General features: G+C 47.4%; 1 protein-coding gene across 4 annotated transcripts in view; it reads left to right on the top strand.

Annotated features, from left to right (window-relative positions):
• SCN4A (sodium voltage-gated channel alpha subunit 4) overlaps window positions 1-14,401 on the top strand; it is a 108,394-nt gene that overhangs the window by 23,197 nt on the left and 70,796 nt on the right. For all 4 annotated transcript variants that reach the window (XM_079949208.1, XM_079949209.1, XM_079949206.1 and 1 more), the window contains 6 exons: window positions 3,957-4,284; window positions 5,675-5,795; window positions 6,165-6,252; window positions 7,489-7,617; window positions 10,633-10,724; window positions 14,080-14,379. In XM_079949208.1, coding sequence (XP_079805334.1) covers window positions 4,015-4,284; window positions 5,675-5,795; window positions 6,165-6,252; window positions 7,489-7,617; window positions 10,633-10,724; window positions 14,080-14,379 — 1,000 coding nt within the window. In that variant the 5' untranslated portion in view covers window positions 3,957-4,014. The remainder of the gene's footprint in view (window positions 1-3,956; window positions 4,285-5,674; window positions 5,796-6,164; window positions 6,253-7,488; window positions 7,618-10,632; window positions 10,725-14,079; window positions 14,380-14,401) is intronic.

Genomic DNA, 14,401 nt, shown 5'->3' with positions numbered 1-14,401 from the left:
AGATCTCTTCAAGAAAATTGGAGATATGAAAGGAACATTTCGTACAAAGATTTCCATAATAAAGGACAAAAGTGGAAAGGACCTAACAGAAGCAGAAGGCATCAAGAAGAGGTGGCAAGAATACACAGAGGAATTATACCAGAAAGAAACGGATGTCTCATATACCCCAGGTAGTGTGGTTGCTGACCTTGAGCCAGACATCCTGGAGAGTGAAGTCAAATGGGCCTTAGAAAGCACTGCAAATAACAGGGCCAGTGGAAGTGATGGTATTCCAGCTGAACTATTTAAAATTTTAAAAGATGATGCTGTTAAGGTGCTACACTCAATATGCCAGCAAGTTTGGACAACTCAGCAGTGGCCAGAAGATTGGAGAAGATCAGTCTACATCCCAATCCCAAAGAAGGGCAGTGCCAAAGAATGCTCCAACTATCGCACAATTGCACTAATTTCTCACGCTAGCAAGGTTATGCTTAAAATTCTACAAGGAAGGCTCAAGCAGTATGTGGACCGAGAACTCCCAGAAGTGCAAGCTGGATTTAGAAGAGGCAGAGGAACCAGAGACCAAATTGCAAACATACGCTGGATTATGGAGAAAGCTAGAGAGTTCCAGAAAGACATTTACTTCTGCTTCATTGACTATGCAAAAGCCTTTGACTGTGTCGACCATGGCAAACTATGGCAAGTTCTTAAAGAAATGGGAGTGCCTGATCACCTCATCTGTCTCCTGAGAAATCTCTATGTGGAACAAGAAGCTAAAGTTAGAACTGGATATGGAACAACTGACTGGTTCAAAATTGGGAAAGGAGTACGACAAGGCTGCATTTTGTCTCCCTGCTTATTTAACTTATATGCAGAATTCATCATGCGAAAGGCTGGGCTGGATGAATCCCTAGCCGGAATTAAGATTGCCGGAAGAAATATCAACAACCTCAGATATGCAGATGACACAACCTTGATGGCAGAAAGTGAGGAGGAATTAAAGAATCTTTTATTGAGGGTGAAAGAGGAGAGTGCAAAATATGGTCTGAAGCTCAACATCAAAAAAACAAAGATCATGGCTACTGGTCCCATCACCTCCTGGCAAATAGAAGGGGAAGAAATGGAGGCAGTGAGAGATTTTACTTTCTTGGGCTCCATGATCACTGCAGATGGTGACAGCAGCCACGAAATCAAAAGACGCCTGCTTCTTGGGAGAAGGGCAATGACAGGCCTAGACAGCATCTTGAGAAGTAGAGACATCACCTTGCCAACAAAGGTCCGTATAGTTAAAGCTATGGTTTTCCCAGTAGTGATGTATGGAAGTGAGAGCTGGACCATAAAGAAGGCTGATCGCCGAAGAATTGATGCTTTTGAATTATGGTGCTGGAGGAGACTCTTGAGAGTCCCATGGACTGCAAGAAGATCAAACCTCTCCATTCTGAAGGAAATCAGCCCTGAGTGCTCTCTGGAAGGACAGATTGTGAAGCTGAGGCTCCAGTACTTTGGCCACCTCATGAGAAGAGAAGATTCCCTGGAGAAGACCCTGATGTTGGGAAAGATGGAGGGCACAAGGAGAAGGGGGCGACAGAGGACGAGATGGTTGGATAGTGTTTTCGAGGTTACCAGCATGAGTCTGACCAAGCTGCGGGGGGCAGTGGAGGACAGGAGTGCCTGGCGTTCTCTGGTCCATGGGGTCACGAAGAGTCGGACACGACTAAACGACTAAACAACAACAAAAAAGATGAAGTAAAATGAAAATCGGATAGGTGGGGAAGCCCACTTAACAATGTTTAGAAAAATAAGGATATGACAAGAATTTGTTCATTTTGTTTGTCTTTTCTGTTTGTGTTTTTTATTTGTGTTATAAAATGAATATTTTTTTTGGAAATAAATAAATGAGGAAGGGCTGACTGCCAGAATGGGGGCAGAGGCCTACATAGGGGTCCAGTGCGGCCGACAAGTGGCAAAGCGGCTGGCCTGGAATCTGCACCTGGCATCGTAGGACAACTGCCAGGCTCCAGTGCCCCAGCAGGCTGAGTGCCCAAGGCACTCCTCATGGGGCAGCTGGACCTGAGTGCTTCCATTTTAATCGCCTCAGTGCCCTGGAGCATTGTGGGAGCTTAAAATGCCATTTTCCAGCTGCCCCGGAGCAGCCCTGATGACGGTGAGGTGAGCCGCAGCCCCGTTTCCATCTTACATGCGTCTTCCTCCTCCTGCCTCTTCCTCTTCTTCCTTGGGAGGAATGGCCTGAGTCATCTTGTTGCTGAAACCTGACGCTTTCTCTGATGGTCCACAGCAGCTGGAGAAACTGCCAAGCACAGGAGGCTGCCCAAAGGCTGCCTGGCTGTGTATGGGAGGCAGGATCCCACTGGGAGCTGCCGCCGCCATAGCAGCATACCTGCCCCATCAACATTTCCCCAATGAAAATAGGGGAGTCCTGTATCATCATCACCATCACCATCATTTTATTATTTACATGCCGCCCATCTGACTGGGTTTCCCCAGCCACTCTGGCCAAATTCCAACACATATAAAAACACAATAAAACATTAACAAAACTGCCCTATACAGGGCTGCCTTCAGGTACTTTCTAAAGTTTGTAGAGTTACAGTATTTTTTGCTCTATAAGAATCACTTTTTCCCTCCTAACAAGTAAGGGGAAATGTGTGTGCGTCTTATGGAGCGAATGCAGGCTGCTCAGCTATCCCAGAAGCCCGAACAGCAAGAGGGATAGCTGCTTTCGCTGCACAGCGATCCCTCTTGCTGTTCTGGCTTCTGGGATTCAGAATATTTTTTTTCTTGTTTTCCTCCTCCAAAAACTAGGTGCGTCTTATGGTCTGGTGCATTTTATAGAGTGAAAAATACGGTACTTAACTCCTTGGCTTGGGGGACACATAACTCCATACCCTTCAACATTTTGGCGCTGTGGGTTAAAGCCTCAGCGCCTAGGGCTTGCCGATCGAAAGGTCGGCGGTTCGAATCCCTGCGGCGGGGTGCGCTCCCGCTGCTCGGTCCCAGCGCCTGCCAACCTAGCAGTTCGAAAGCACCTCCGGGTGCAAGTAGATAAATAGGGACCGCTTACCAGCGGGAAGGTAAACGGCGTTTCCGTGTGCGGCTCTGGCTCTGGCTCTGGCTCTGGCTCTGGCCAGAGCAGCGATGTCACGCTGGCCACGTGACCCGGAAGTGTCTCCGGACAGCGCTGGCCCCTGGCCTCTTAAGTGAGATGGGCGCACAACCCCAGAGTCTGTCAAGACTGGCCCGTACGGGCAGGGGTACCTTTACCTTTACCTTAAGGAAAAGTGGGACATTCCAGGATTAAAACAGAAACCAAGATGGCTTCTGTAAATCCAGGGCTGTCCCTGGAAAATAGGGACACTTGGAGGGTCTGTGGTTGTCTGAATGCATCCAGTCATTGCATGAATGAGCTTGTAAGGTAAAAGTAAAGGACCCCTGGATGGTTAAGTCCAGTGGAAGGCGAATCTGGGGTTGCGGTGCTTTTCGGGCTGAGGGAGCCGTCGTTTGTCCACAGACAGCTTTCTGGGTCGTGTGGCTAGCATGACTAAACCGCTTCTGGTGCAACGGGACACCTTGACGGAAACCAGAGCGCACAGAAACTCCATTAACCTTCCTGCCGCAGTAGTACCTATTTATCTACTTGCACTGGCGCGCTTTCGAACTACTAGGTTGGCAGGAGCTGGGACAGAGCAACGGGAGCTCACCCTGTCGTGGGAATTCGAACTGCTGACCATAGCTGTCAACTTTTCCCTTTTTAAAAGGGAAATTCCCTTATTCTGAATAGGAACAGGAATCGCAAGAAAAGGGAAAAGTTGAAGGCTATGCCGCCGACCTTCCAATCAGCAAGCCCAAGAGGCTCAGTGGTTTAGACCACAGCGCCACCCGCGTCCCTATGAATGAGTTTATAGTGGAATACAGTCTGGTGCAAAATGAAAATTTCCCCCTCCTTCTTGTCTTTGCAGCCTCCCCACCATTGCCTCGTGGCAGCAGGCAGAATAGGCCCAGGAGCAGAATGCAAAGATGGCCGCCCCGCCACCATACATCCCTGGTCCAGAGTGCCTGCGCCCATTCACCCGCGAGTCCCTCCAGGAGATAGAGAAACGGATCGCGGAGCGAGAAGCCGAGAAGTTGAAGCCTAAGCATGAGGAGCTTCACGAGGAAGAAAAGGAGGCCAAACCCCGTAGTGACCTGGAGCAAGGGAGAAGTCTCCCAATGATTTATGGGGACCCTCCCCCAGAGCTCATCGGGGTGCCTCTGGAAGACTTGGACCCGTTCTACAAAGATCAGAAAGTAAGCAGGAGGAGTTGGGTAGGAATTGGAAAGCAAATAACTCAGCCACTGCTTTGAGGTGGTTGTTGTTTTTCATCGAATCAAGCGGTGTATAATATTTTAGGATATACAAATAGATAGATAGATAGATAGGCAGATAGATAGATAGATAGATAGATAGATAGATAGATAGATAGACAGACAGACAGACAGACAGACAGACAGTCAGACAGACAGACAGACAGACAGACAGACAGACAGATAGATAGATAGATGTGAGCTAGTCCTTTGAGGCTGTCCTGGGTTGCTTGAGGTGTGAAGGTGACTTGGAAATGGCTCAGGGTGAATGCTCGTATACAGGAGCACATCATAAAGCCATGATTTTTTAATTTATTCATCGGTTAATTACTTCCCTTGAAATGTCCATATTGGCTCACCCATCCTCTTACGCAACAGTTTACTAGTGTTAAGAACAACAAAGATGGCACCTTAGGAAATATTCCAAGAAACCAGAAAGTGACTCATGGCTAGAAATCAGAATGTAATCCTTGGATGAAGGGTGGTAAAGATATTTAAATAATAGTAATAATAATTTATAAGGTCGGAAAGCCTGGAGTTAAGCAGGCAATTGATCTGAGAAAGAGGCAAGGCAGTCTGAGAACGGGTCAGTATTCACTGTTTACTCAAGCGGTGAAGCTCAACCTAAGGAACCTGGGACTGAGTCGGACACATCTATGTTGTGCTTATCCCACACAGATTTCCCCACCCCTAATTCCTGCCTCACCCTTAATCTTGACAAAAGTCAAGTTCTCTCCCCAGTTCTGCTAAAATTATGAACAATTCTTGCATCTTGTATGCATTATTGTACCTGCAAGATTATAAGCATGCTATGTGCAAGTACGCTCCAGGTTTCGTAAAACAAACACCACATAAACAATTCACATCACTATTAAAATAAATATGCTTTTGCAGTGGACGCTCGGGTTGCGAATGTGATCTGTGCGGGATGCACGTTCGTGGCGCGCCTGCGCACGTGTGGGTTGTAATTCGGCGCTTATGCGCAAAGTGCGATTTAGTGCTTCTGCGCATGTGCGACCGCCGAAACCCGGAAGTAACCCATTCTGGTACTTCCGGGTTTCAGCAGTCCGTAACCCGAAAAAACGCAACCTGAAGTGTCTTTAACCTGAGGTATGACTGTATAACATTTCACTGCAGAAATACAGTATGGCACATAACATATTTTGTTATGTGTCCGGCTGGCATTAATCTCATAGACGCTTCCAAACGCTGGAAGCTGTGAGTCCTCATTTGGGTTCCAACAGAACACAAGTTTGCAGGCTAAGTCGTTGTTTTGAAAGAGAACTTGCCATGACTTGAGGTTAATAGCAATGTCTCTTTCTCCCTTCCTCAGACATACATCCTCCTCAACAAAGGAAAGTGCATTTTCCGGTTCAGTGCCACTCCTGCTCTCTATATGTTGGATCCTTTCAATATTGTCCGGAGAGGTGCCATCCAAGTGCTTATACATTCATATCCTTTGCACTCTCTGAAAACACGTATGGCATGGTTTCACTTGGGAGGAAGCTATGGGGTTTTGCTGATGCCGTAGTCATTACTGTAGGACCAGACGGGGGCGGCAGAGGCCAGCTGAGTATTTCGTGCAAGTGGGAGGGCATTCCACAGGGTGGGCGCCACCACTGAGAAGGCCTGGTTCCCTGTAACTTGGCTTCTCACAGCGAGGGAACCGCCAGAAGGCCCTCGGAGCTGGACCTCAGTGTCTGGGCTAAATGCTGGGGGTGGAGACAACCCAACAGGGCTGTTGTTCCCTTGTCTTTACGAAACAGGTTTGTCTTGGGAATTTCAGCAGAGGCCTGATGCATTTCCTTGACCTCATTTCAAATTATTCAGCATGTTTATCATGATCACCATTTTAGCCAACTGTGTCTTCATGACCATGAGTGACCCGCCAGTGTGGGCCAAGGATGTGGAGTAAGTGTTATTTTTCTTTCTTTCTTTCTCTTTCCCCCCTTTTCTCTTACCAGTTTTCTGCCTGGTCACTATAGGCTGGGCTGTGGGAGAGGGGAAATGGAACCAGATGAGCAGCTTACAGGCATTCTTAATCCAAAAGCGAAGCTGGGGTGGCCAGATGAGGAACCTTGTGTGATCAGAAAACTTGCAGTAACTATAATGCTTCAAAAATATCAGGCAGGTGACACAAACTCCCTGAGAAGCAGTATTATTGTAACCCGGCTGATATGAGGAGGAGATTAAAAGGCAGGTTGTGGGGTTATTTCACTGCTTAAAGCCATGCAAATTATTTTGGCTTTGTGGTATCTGTGAATATAACCAGTGAGTGAATACACCCATCTCTTCCACCTTTTATTTTCAACTCTCCCTGCATAGGTTCATTAACCCGAATCCTTCCCTTTAGCAATTGATCCTACAGCCTGAGTGTCAAAGGTCCTTAGGTTCATTTTCTTGAGTACACCCAGTTTTAAAAGAGTCCCAGATTCTAAGAAAGATCTCTGGCTCTAGGGTGAATATGAATTTAGGAAGTAAAATTCCAGCAAATTCTACCTTCTAACTTAAGATTTGCTTGCAAAAGGTACCATAGATTCCGGCATATTAGGCGACTGGGCGTTTAAGATGACCCCAACTTTTGCTGTTCAGTTTTAGAGTTATAGAGTTATAGAGTTTGAGTGCCACCAGGGGCAGAGCGCGCACCCCTCCGCTGCCTCTGCCGTCGCAGCAGCAGCAACCCAAGGCGAGGCGTTTGGCGGGTGGGCGAGCGAGCGAGCGAGCGCCGCGCTTGAAAGGACTTTCCATGCCGCCTTCTGTGGGGAGGGAGGAGGAGCAACGGCAGAAGGGGCGCCTCTGCTCACCGGCTCCCTCTCCTCCTTCCCAACGTGTGTACCCGGCGTATAAGACGACCCCCGACTTTTTGGGTGATTTTCTAGGGATAAAAAGTCGTCTTGTACGCCGGAACGTACAGTATCCCTATATTCTTCTGCTGCAAATTGTTTACAACATGTCCTATTTTTATGCTATTGGATCGAGAGGCTTTTTAGGAAAACAGGGTGCAGGATATTTAATCTTCATATGTATTTTTTAAAAATCAGCAATAAACCTTGCATATATATATATATATATATATATATATATATATATATATATTTGCTATTAATTCTGCTTCCCTTGTCCTCTGTAACCCTTCCATGTTCTCAGATACACTTTTACTGGCATCTACACCTTTGAGTCTATGATCAAGATATTGGCCCGGGGATTCTGCATTGACAACTTTACATTCCTGAGAGATCCATGGAACTGGCTGGATTTCAGTGTCATCGTTATGGCGTATGTTGCATTTAGCAGGAGCAATGTGGTAAACCAGCTGGGGGAAACCAGAGGGCGTCAGCATGTGGGGGTGGGGTGGAAATCCTCATGCATGTACTGTATGGCGATGGCAAGCGCTGAGACCATATTTCCAGTTAGCTACCGTCTCCTGGACATACCCAGAATACCATAGTTGGAAGTGTCAACAACTTTTGTGCCCGCACTTTCGCTTTTTGAAGCATGGCAACCCTAGGGATGCGGGTGGCGCTGTGAGTTAAACCACAGAGCCTAGGACTTGCCGATCAGAAGATCGGAGGTTCGAATCCCCACGACGGGGTGAGCTCCCGTTGCTCGGTCCCTGCTCCTGCCAACCTAGCAGTTCGAAAGCACGTCAAAGTGCAAGTAGATAAATAGGTACCACTCCTGCGGGAAGGTAAACGGCGTTTCCGTGCGCTGTTCTGGTTCGCCAGAAGCGGCTTACTCATGCTGGCCACATGACCTGGAAGCTGTATGCCGGCTCCCTTAGCCAGTAAAGCGAGATGAGCGCTGCAACCCCAGAGTCGGTCACGACTGGACCTAATGGTCAGGGGTCCCTTTACCTTTACTAACCCTACTTTAATGACTTTTGAAACTGCCCAACCCCTTAGTCAAAGACCACCTGAAAAGCATCATACAAGTACTACACAGAAAGAGGCGGTCTACAACAGAAATTTGAGAGTGTGGTTTGTCTCCTGTCTGACAAAATGCTTTAGAATGGTCACTGGTTGCATTACCTGGCCAGTGTGGCCATCCTTTTGATGGGATGCGGGTGGTGCTGTGGCCTAAGCCACTGAGCCTCTTGGGCTTGCCGATCCCCACGATGAGATGGGAGTTTAGTGCTAGGAAAGGAGTTTTCCAGAGCAAAGCACTAGGGCAATGGCAAGTGGACTCATGCTTTCTAGGTGCGAGACATGTGGAAGTGGGGACGAGCCCTAAGTCTCTCATGTTTGTGGGACTTTGTGGGACTTAGAGTGGGGTTAAAAAGTTTAGCCCTGTTCTAAAACTTAGAAAAAACCCAAACACAGTATTGTTTACCTCAATGCATTAGGGAATAAACAAGGTGAGGAGATCAGCTGATAGTCACAGTACATACACAGTCCTTCTTGTGCAAAACAAAAAAAATTCCTTCCAGTAGCACCTTAAAGACCAACTAAGTTAGTTCTTGGTATGAGCTTTCGTGTGCATGCACACTTCTTCTGAAGAAGTGTGCATGCACACGAAAGCTCATACCAAGAACTAACTTAGTTGGTCTTTAAGGTGCTACTGGAAGGAATTTTTTTTGTTTTGACTATGGCAGACCAACACGGCTACCTATCTGTAACTTCTTGTGCAAGACACTGTGTCAGAAGGATGGTGGTGCCACACAATTGTCACGTGAGAAAGAGCTGCTAGTGGCTATCTGCACAGGACTAGAAGCTTTTACCAGGTTGGGGGGATATGGTATGTATAGTGTTGTACGTCGTTTCGCAGGGACATGTGTGGCGTTGTGGTTTAAACCACTGAGCCTCTTGGGCTTGCTGATCAGAAGGTCGGCAGTTCGAATCCCCGCGACGGGGTGAGCTCCCGTTGCTCTGTCCCAGCTCCTGCCAACCTAGCAGTTTGAAAGCACGTCAAAGTGCAAGGAGATAAATAGGTACTACTGTGGCAGAAAAGTAATCAGCGTTTCTGTGCGCTCTGGTTTCGGTCACGGTGTCCCGTTGTGCCAGAAGCAGTTTAGCCATGCTGGAATGACTCGGAAAGCTGTCTGTGGACAAACGCTGGCTCCCTGAGCCTGAAAGCAAGATGAGTGCCACAACCTCATAGTCACCTTTGACTGGACTTAACCGTCCAGGGGTCCTTTCCCTTTCCCTTTAGATATGGTAAATACCTTAGTTCTTGAATCCAGGTCACAGGCGTTCCCTATTCATACACAAAGTGTGCCCTTAAAACAGGATTTGTAGCATTTGTAAGTGAAAATAACTACTGGGAAAGGTTTGTCCAAGATATTTCCATCTGCAGAGGAAATATTTAGAGTCATTAGAAGTCAAGATGGCTTCAGGATTGCTCTCCTGTACTATTTCAGACATGTAATTTATATACTTACGTATGTGTGTTTACCTTGTGCAATAATCAACATTTATATTATATTTGAGACCTAAGAATTCTTATATCACCCTGCTCTAGTTTATTGGCGCCTGGTTGCAGTGCTGGAGACACAGAAAGTGTAATGGCATAATAGCGAATGTTTCCTTTACTAAATATTGCCAAGGAGACTTGAGACACACAATTCTAGTGGACTCAACACCCCCTGACAACTTGAGAGCCTCTGAAATATAAGGAGACTCTATTGCTGTTGTTGTGAACAGCTTGTGTGTTTCCTGCCATTTCCCTATTATGCTTGGTCAACCTGTACAGTTGTAAATAAAAACATTTTTACAGAGATAACAGTGTTTCCCACACCATAGGAAACTTAACTCTGTAAATGTTACCCTGAATGTTCCGCCATGTGACAAGCAAGATTGCAAAGCGATATTTAGCATTCCTCCTCTCCTGAGGAAGAAATGTGCAGGATTTTAAAGCATCCATAAACTTTCTGTCAAAGTAAATGACTGATCAAACGTTTTGCTTTGCCTTTTCCTATCTTTTCAGCATCCTGACACAAGTCCAAACTGGACATTGTAACAGCAGCTAATTAAACCCAGGCTCTGCCCCAATGAAAGAGGCAAAGGTGCTCAGCTTGCCCTCACTCGCATGCTGACTCTGATCCCACAGTCTTATCTCCTCAGGCACTGTTTCCCTCAGCTGAGCTCTGGTGCCCTTGATGGGTCAAATGCTGTTCGCAGATCCTGGTTTTAACTCGGAGATTTGCTGCCGTCACAACTGACTTCAGAGCTGTGTCTTCTACATAGTTCCATCGCCGGAGGCGTCGTTTCCCTCTCTTTGCCTGTTGATAACCCTTGTTCTTACTTTTACTATGTTGCCTTTCAATGAACAGCTCGCTTGCCCTCTCTTTTCTAGCTACGTCACAGAGTTCGTAGACTTGGGCAACATCTCTGCTCTACGGACATTCCGGGTTCTCCGGGCACTTAAAACCATCACAGTCATTCCAGGTGGGTAATGGGGAGGGTGGCATTGATGGAGGTGAAGATCTTTGTTGTAAACAAAAATTGCCCTTTTCCCTTCTGGGGTATCCAAGAGCCCATATAGAGTCCTTACATAGGTTCCCTATTGGTAGGAGAGAATAACAGAGGCCAGTCAGAGAATATTGAGAAGCAAAGCAGCTAGTAAGCTTGATCTTTATTGATCTGTTGCAACAGGGTGCTCCCCCACACGCAGGAGAGAGGAGGGACCCAGAAAAATGTCATGCAAGGCCTTCTAAAGACTTTTGAAATTGCCACCCTGTAGATCAAGACTACCCCCAGAAACATCATACATACATCACAGAAAAGGTGGTCTAAAACAGAAATTTGAATGTTGTTTTTCTCCTGTCCTTGTTTATTTCCTGTCTGGCAGGTTACTTGATTGGATTGCCTGGGGAGCCTGGCCAGTCCTTTGTAATGATAAATACTTAGTTCCTGGGCCAGGTCACAGGCTCACACCCTAAAGGTAAAGGTAAAGGTACCCCTGCCCGTACGGGCCAGTCTTGACAGACTCTGGGGTTGTGCGCCCATCTCACTTAAGAGGCCGGGGGCCAGCGCTGTCTGGAGACACTTCCGGGTCACGTGGCCAGCGTGACATCGCTGCTCTGGCCAGAGCCAGAGCCAGAGCCAGAGCCGCACACGGAAACGCCGTTTACCTTCCCGCTGGTAAGCGGTCCCTATTTATCTACTTGCACCCGGAGGTGCTTTCGAACTGCTAGGTTGGCAGGCGCTGGGACCGAGCAGCGGGAGCGCACCCCGCCCCAGGGATTCGAACCGCCGACCTTTCGATAGGCAAGCCCTAGGCGCTGAGGCTTTAACCCACAGCGCCACCTGCGTCCCTCTGCTCACACCCTATTCATATCTTAAATGTGTCCTTAAGACAGGATTTGTGAGGAAAGAGACAATGGGGAGGTTTTCCACTTTGACCTTGCAGAGAAAACTCAGTTTAGGAATCAAAATGGTTCCAGGTTGGTCTTCCTGTGCTGATCTATGTATGTGCTTGGTTGGTACACTTATGAACATTTAACATATATCTAAGACCATAAAATTCCTATCACACCTTCAGGCAGATTTCATTTTTCATATGCACCAGAGATGAACTGGCTTCCAGTGGGGAGCATTCGTTGGACGCACTTCATTCGGGCCCCCAACTTGTATGGGTCTGGAAGCTCTTGGTTTGCTTTATGCCCAAGAGTTGCCTGTTACCCAAAAAAATTTTTAACATGCCCTGTAGAAAACATTACCAAAGGACACCCTTGATCTTCTTCAGGGAAAGAGGTAACTGCAGCAAAGGTGGAAATGTTATGATCCTAGTTTTTGAAGATGCCCTTGTACACTATAAGGCGAAACCCTCCTACAGTGCATTGGCTGCTCTTCACAATGCAAAAATACGGGTCAGAGTGGCTGCTCTCCCCATCTCTGCAAACCAATTGGCTTTAAATTATATTGCAGGAAAACCAGCTCAAAACTTAAGGCTGCTTCCCAGCCAAAGGAATGCACATGGCATATAGTTAACTACTGTCAAAGGTAACACTTACAGTTGCTTCTATACTTTATATACTTTGGGACGCGGGTGGCGCTGTGGTCTAAACCACTGAGCCTCTTGGGCTTGCCAATCAGAAGGTCGGCGGTTCGAATCCCTGCGACGGGGTGAGCACCCGTTGTTCTGTCCCAGCTCCTGCCTACCTAGCAGTTCGAAAGCACGCCAGTGCCAGTAGATAAATAGGTACCACTGCGACGGGAAGGTAAACGGCGTTTCTGTGTGCTCTGGCTCCCGTCAGTGTGCCGTTGCGCCAGAAGTGGTTTAGTCCTGCTGGCCACATGACCCAGAAAGCTGCCTGTGGAAAAACGCTGGCTCCCTCGGCCTGAAAGCAAGATGAGTGCTGCAACCCCATAGTCGCCTCTGACTGGACTTAACCGTCCAGGGGTCCTTTACCTTTATACAGCTCTGAATACCTACATGCATCTCACGTCCAGGCAGTTATTCGAATGTCTGCACTCTATGGAGCAGTTGCAGCAACAGGGGACTGCTCCACTGGTTTTTGTACCTTCCCCCAATGGGCTGCACACACACAGCCGGAGACTGCTCCTGAATGGCAACTTCCTCTGCTCATCCCTTTTCAGTCCTCTCCTGGTTCTGGGAGACAGTGGTACAGGACCTGGCCCTTCCCTTGCCTGACCTGCCTCTTCCTTTTCTTCTCTTGATCCAGCCTGTGCTCCACCTTCTAGCTCTGGAGGTTCCCCACCTCCAACACTTGACTCTAGGCTGGCACAGTTCCACACAAATCACTGACCCCTCTCCCAAGTTAGACTCCAGCCTCACATCCCTTGTCCCTGCCAGTCCCTGACATCAGAGCATGTCAGTTGCTAGAATTTATGTTCAATGCAAACTGTGCCTTAAAATAAAATAAATTGTTACCAACCAACAGCATTGATAACCACCCTGGGACCTCCAAGTATAGGGCAATATATAAATAAAACAAATAAAATAAAATAAATGTTGGTCCTTACCAGAGAAGAATGAAGCTATTGGACTATGCCGAAATGGCAAAACTGACCGGGAAGCTCAGGAACCGGGAAGACCACAACTTTATAAGGAATAGGGAAAATTTACAATTTACCTTAAAGAACACTGTAAGCAGCTGAAAACATTAGCACGACTGCAATAATGCTTGTAATGTCATGAGAACTATGGATACAATGGATTTATAAATAATCAGGATTATCTTTTTAAAAATGCAGTAGAAAAGGTTTAATAACAGAACCCATGGAGGGGAAGGTGGGAAGTTCAGAGATTCGGGTCTTGTAACTTTGGATGTGCTGTGATATGTCTGTAAATTTAAATATGTAAAATTAAATTGAGAGAGAGAAAGAGAGAGTAGGATGTTGGGTTGTTTTTTTATAAAGCCACTAAGCTCAGTTTTCTAGGGATGCGGGTGGCGCTGTGGGTTAAACCACAGAGCCTAGGACTTGCTGATCAGAAGGTCGGCGGTTCGAATCCCTGCGACGGGGTGAGCTCCTGTTGCTCCGTCTCAGCTCCTGCCAACCTAGCAGTTCGAAAGCACTTCAAAGTGCAAGTAGATAAATAGGTACCGCTCCGGCGGGAAGGTAAACGGCGTTTCCGTGCGCTGCTCTGGTTCGCCAGAAGCGGCTCAGTCATGCTGGCCACATGACCCGGAAGCTGTATGTCGGCTCCCTCGGCCAATAAAGCGAGATGAGTGCCGCAATCCCAGAGTCAGCCACAACTGGACCTAATGGTCAGGGGTCCCTTTACCTTTTAAGCTCAGTTTGTTGCCTGTAAGTAATGCTGTTTCTCTCCCCCCAGGGCTGAAAACTATTGTGGGTGCGTTGATCCAGTCGGTGAAAAAGCTCTCCGATGTCATGATCCTCACAGTATTCTGCTTGGCTGTCTTTGCCCTCATCGGCCTGCAGCTTTTCATGGGGAACTTGCGGCAAAAGTGTGTGCGGTGGCCGCCGTTCACCAACGACACTCTGGATGGCGGTTTCATGGGCAACACCACTCTGTACGACAACGGCACCCTGTATGACAACAGCACCCTGTACGACAACGGCACCCTCTATAGCAATGAGACCTTTGACTGGGATGAGTACATCCACAACGAAGGTAAGGGCTGCTTTTTCAAGAG

This window comes from Podarcis cretensis (assembly GCF_951804945.1).
Source record: "Podarcis cretensis genome assembly, chromosome: 13".
Taxonomy (NCBI): Eukaryota; Metazoa; Chordata; class Lepidosauria; order Squamata; family Lacertidae; genus Podarcis; species Podarcis cretensis.
This window is presented reverse-complemented; position numbering and strand designations above follow the sequence as displayed.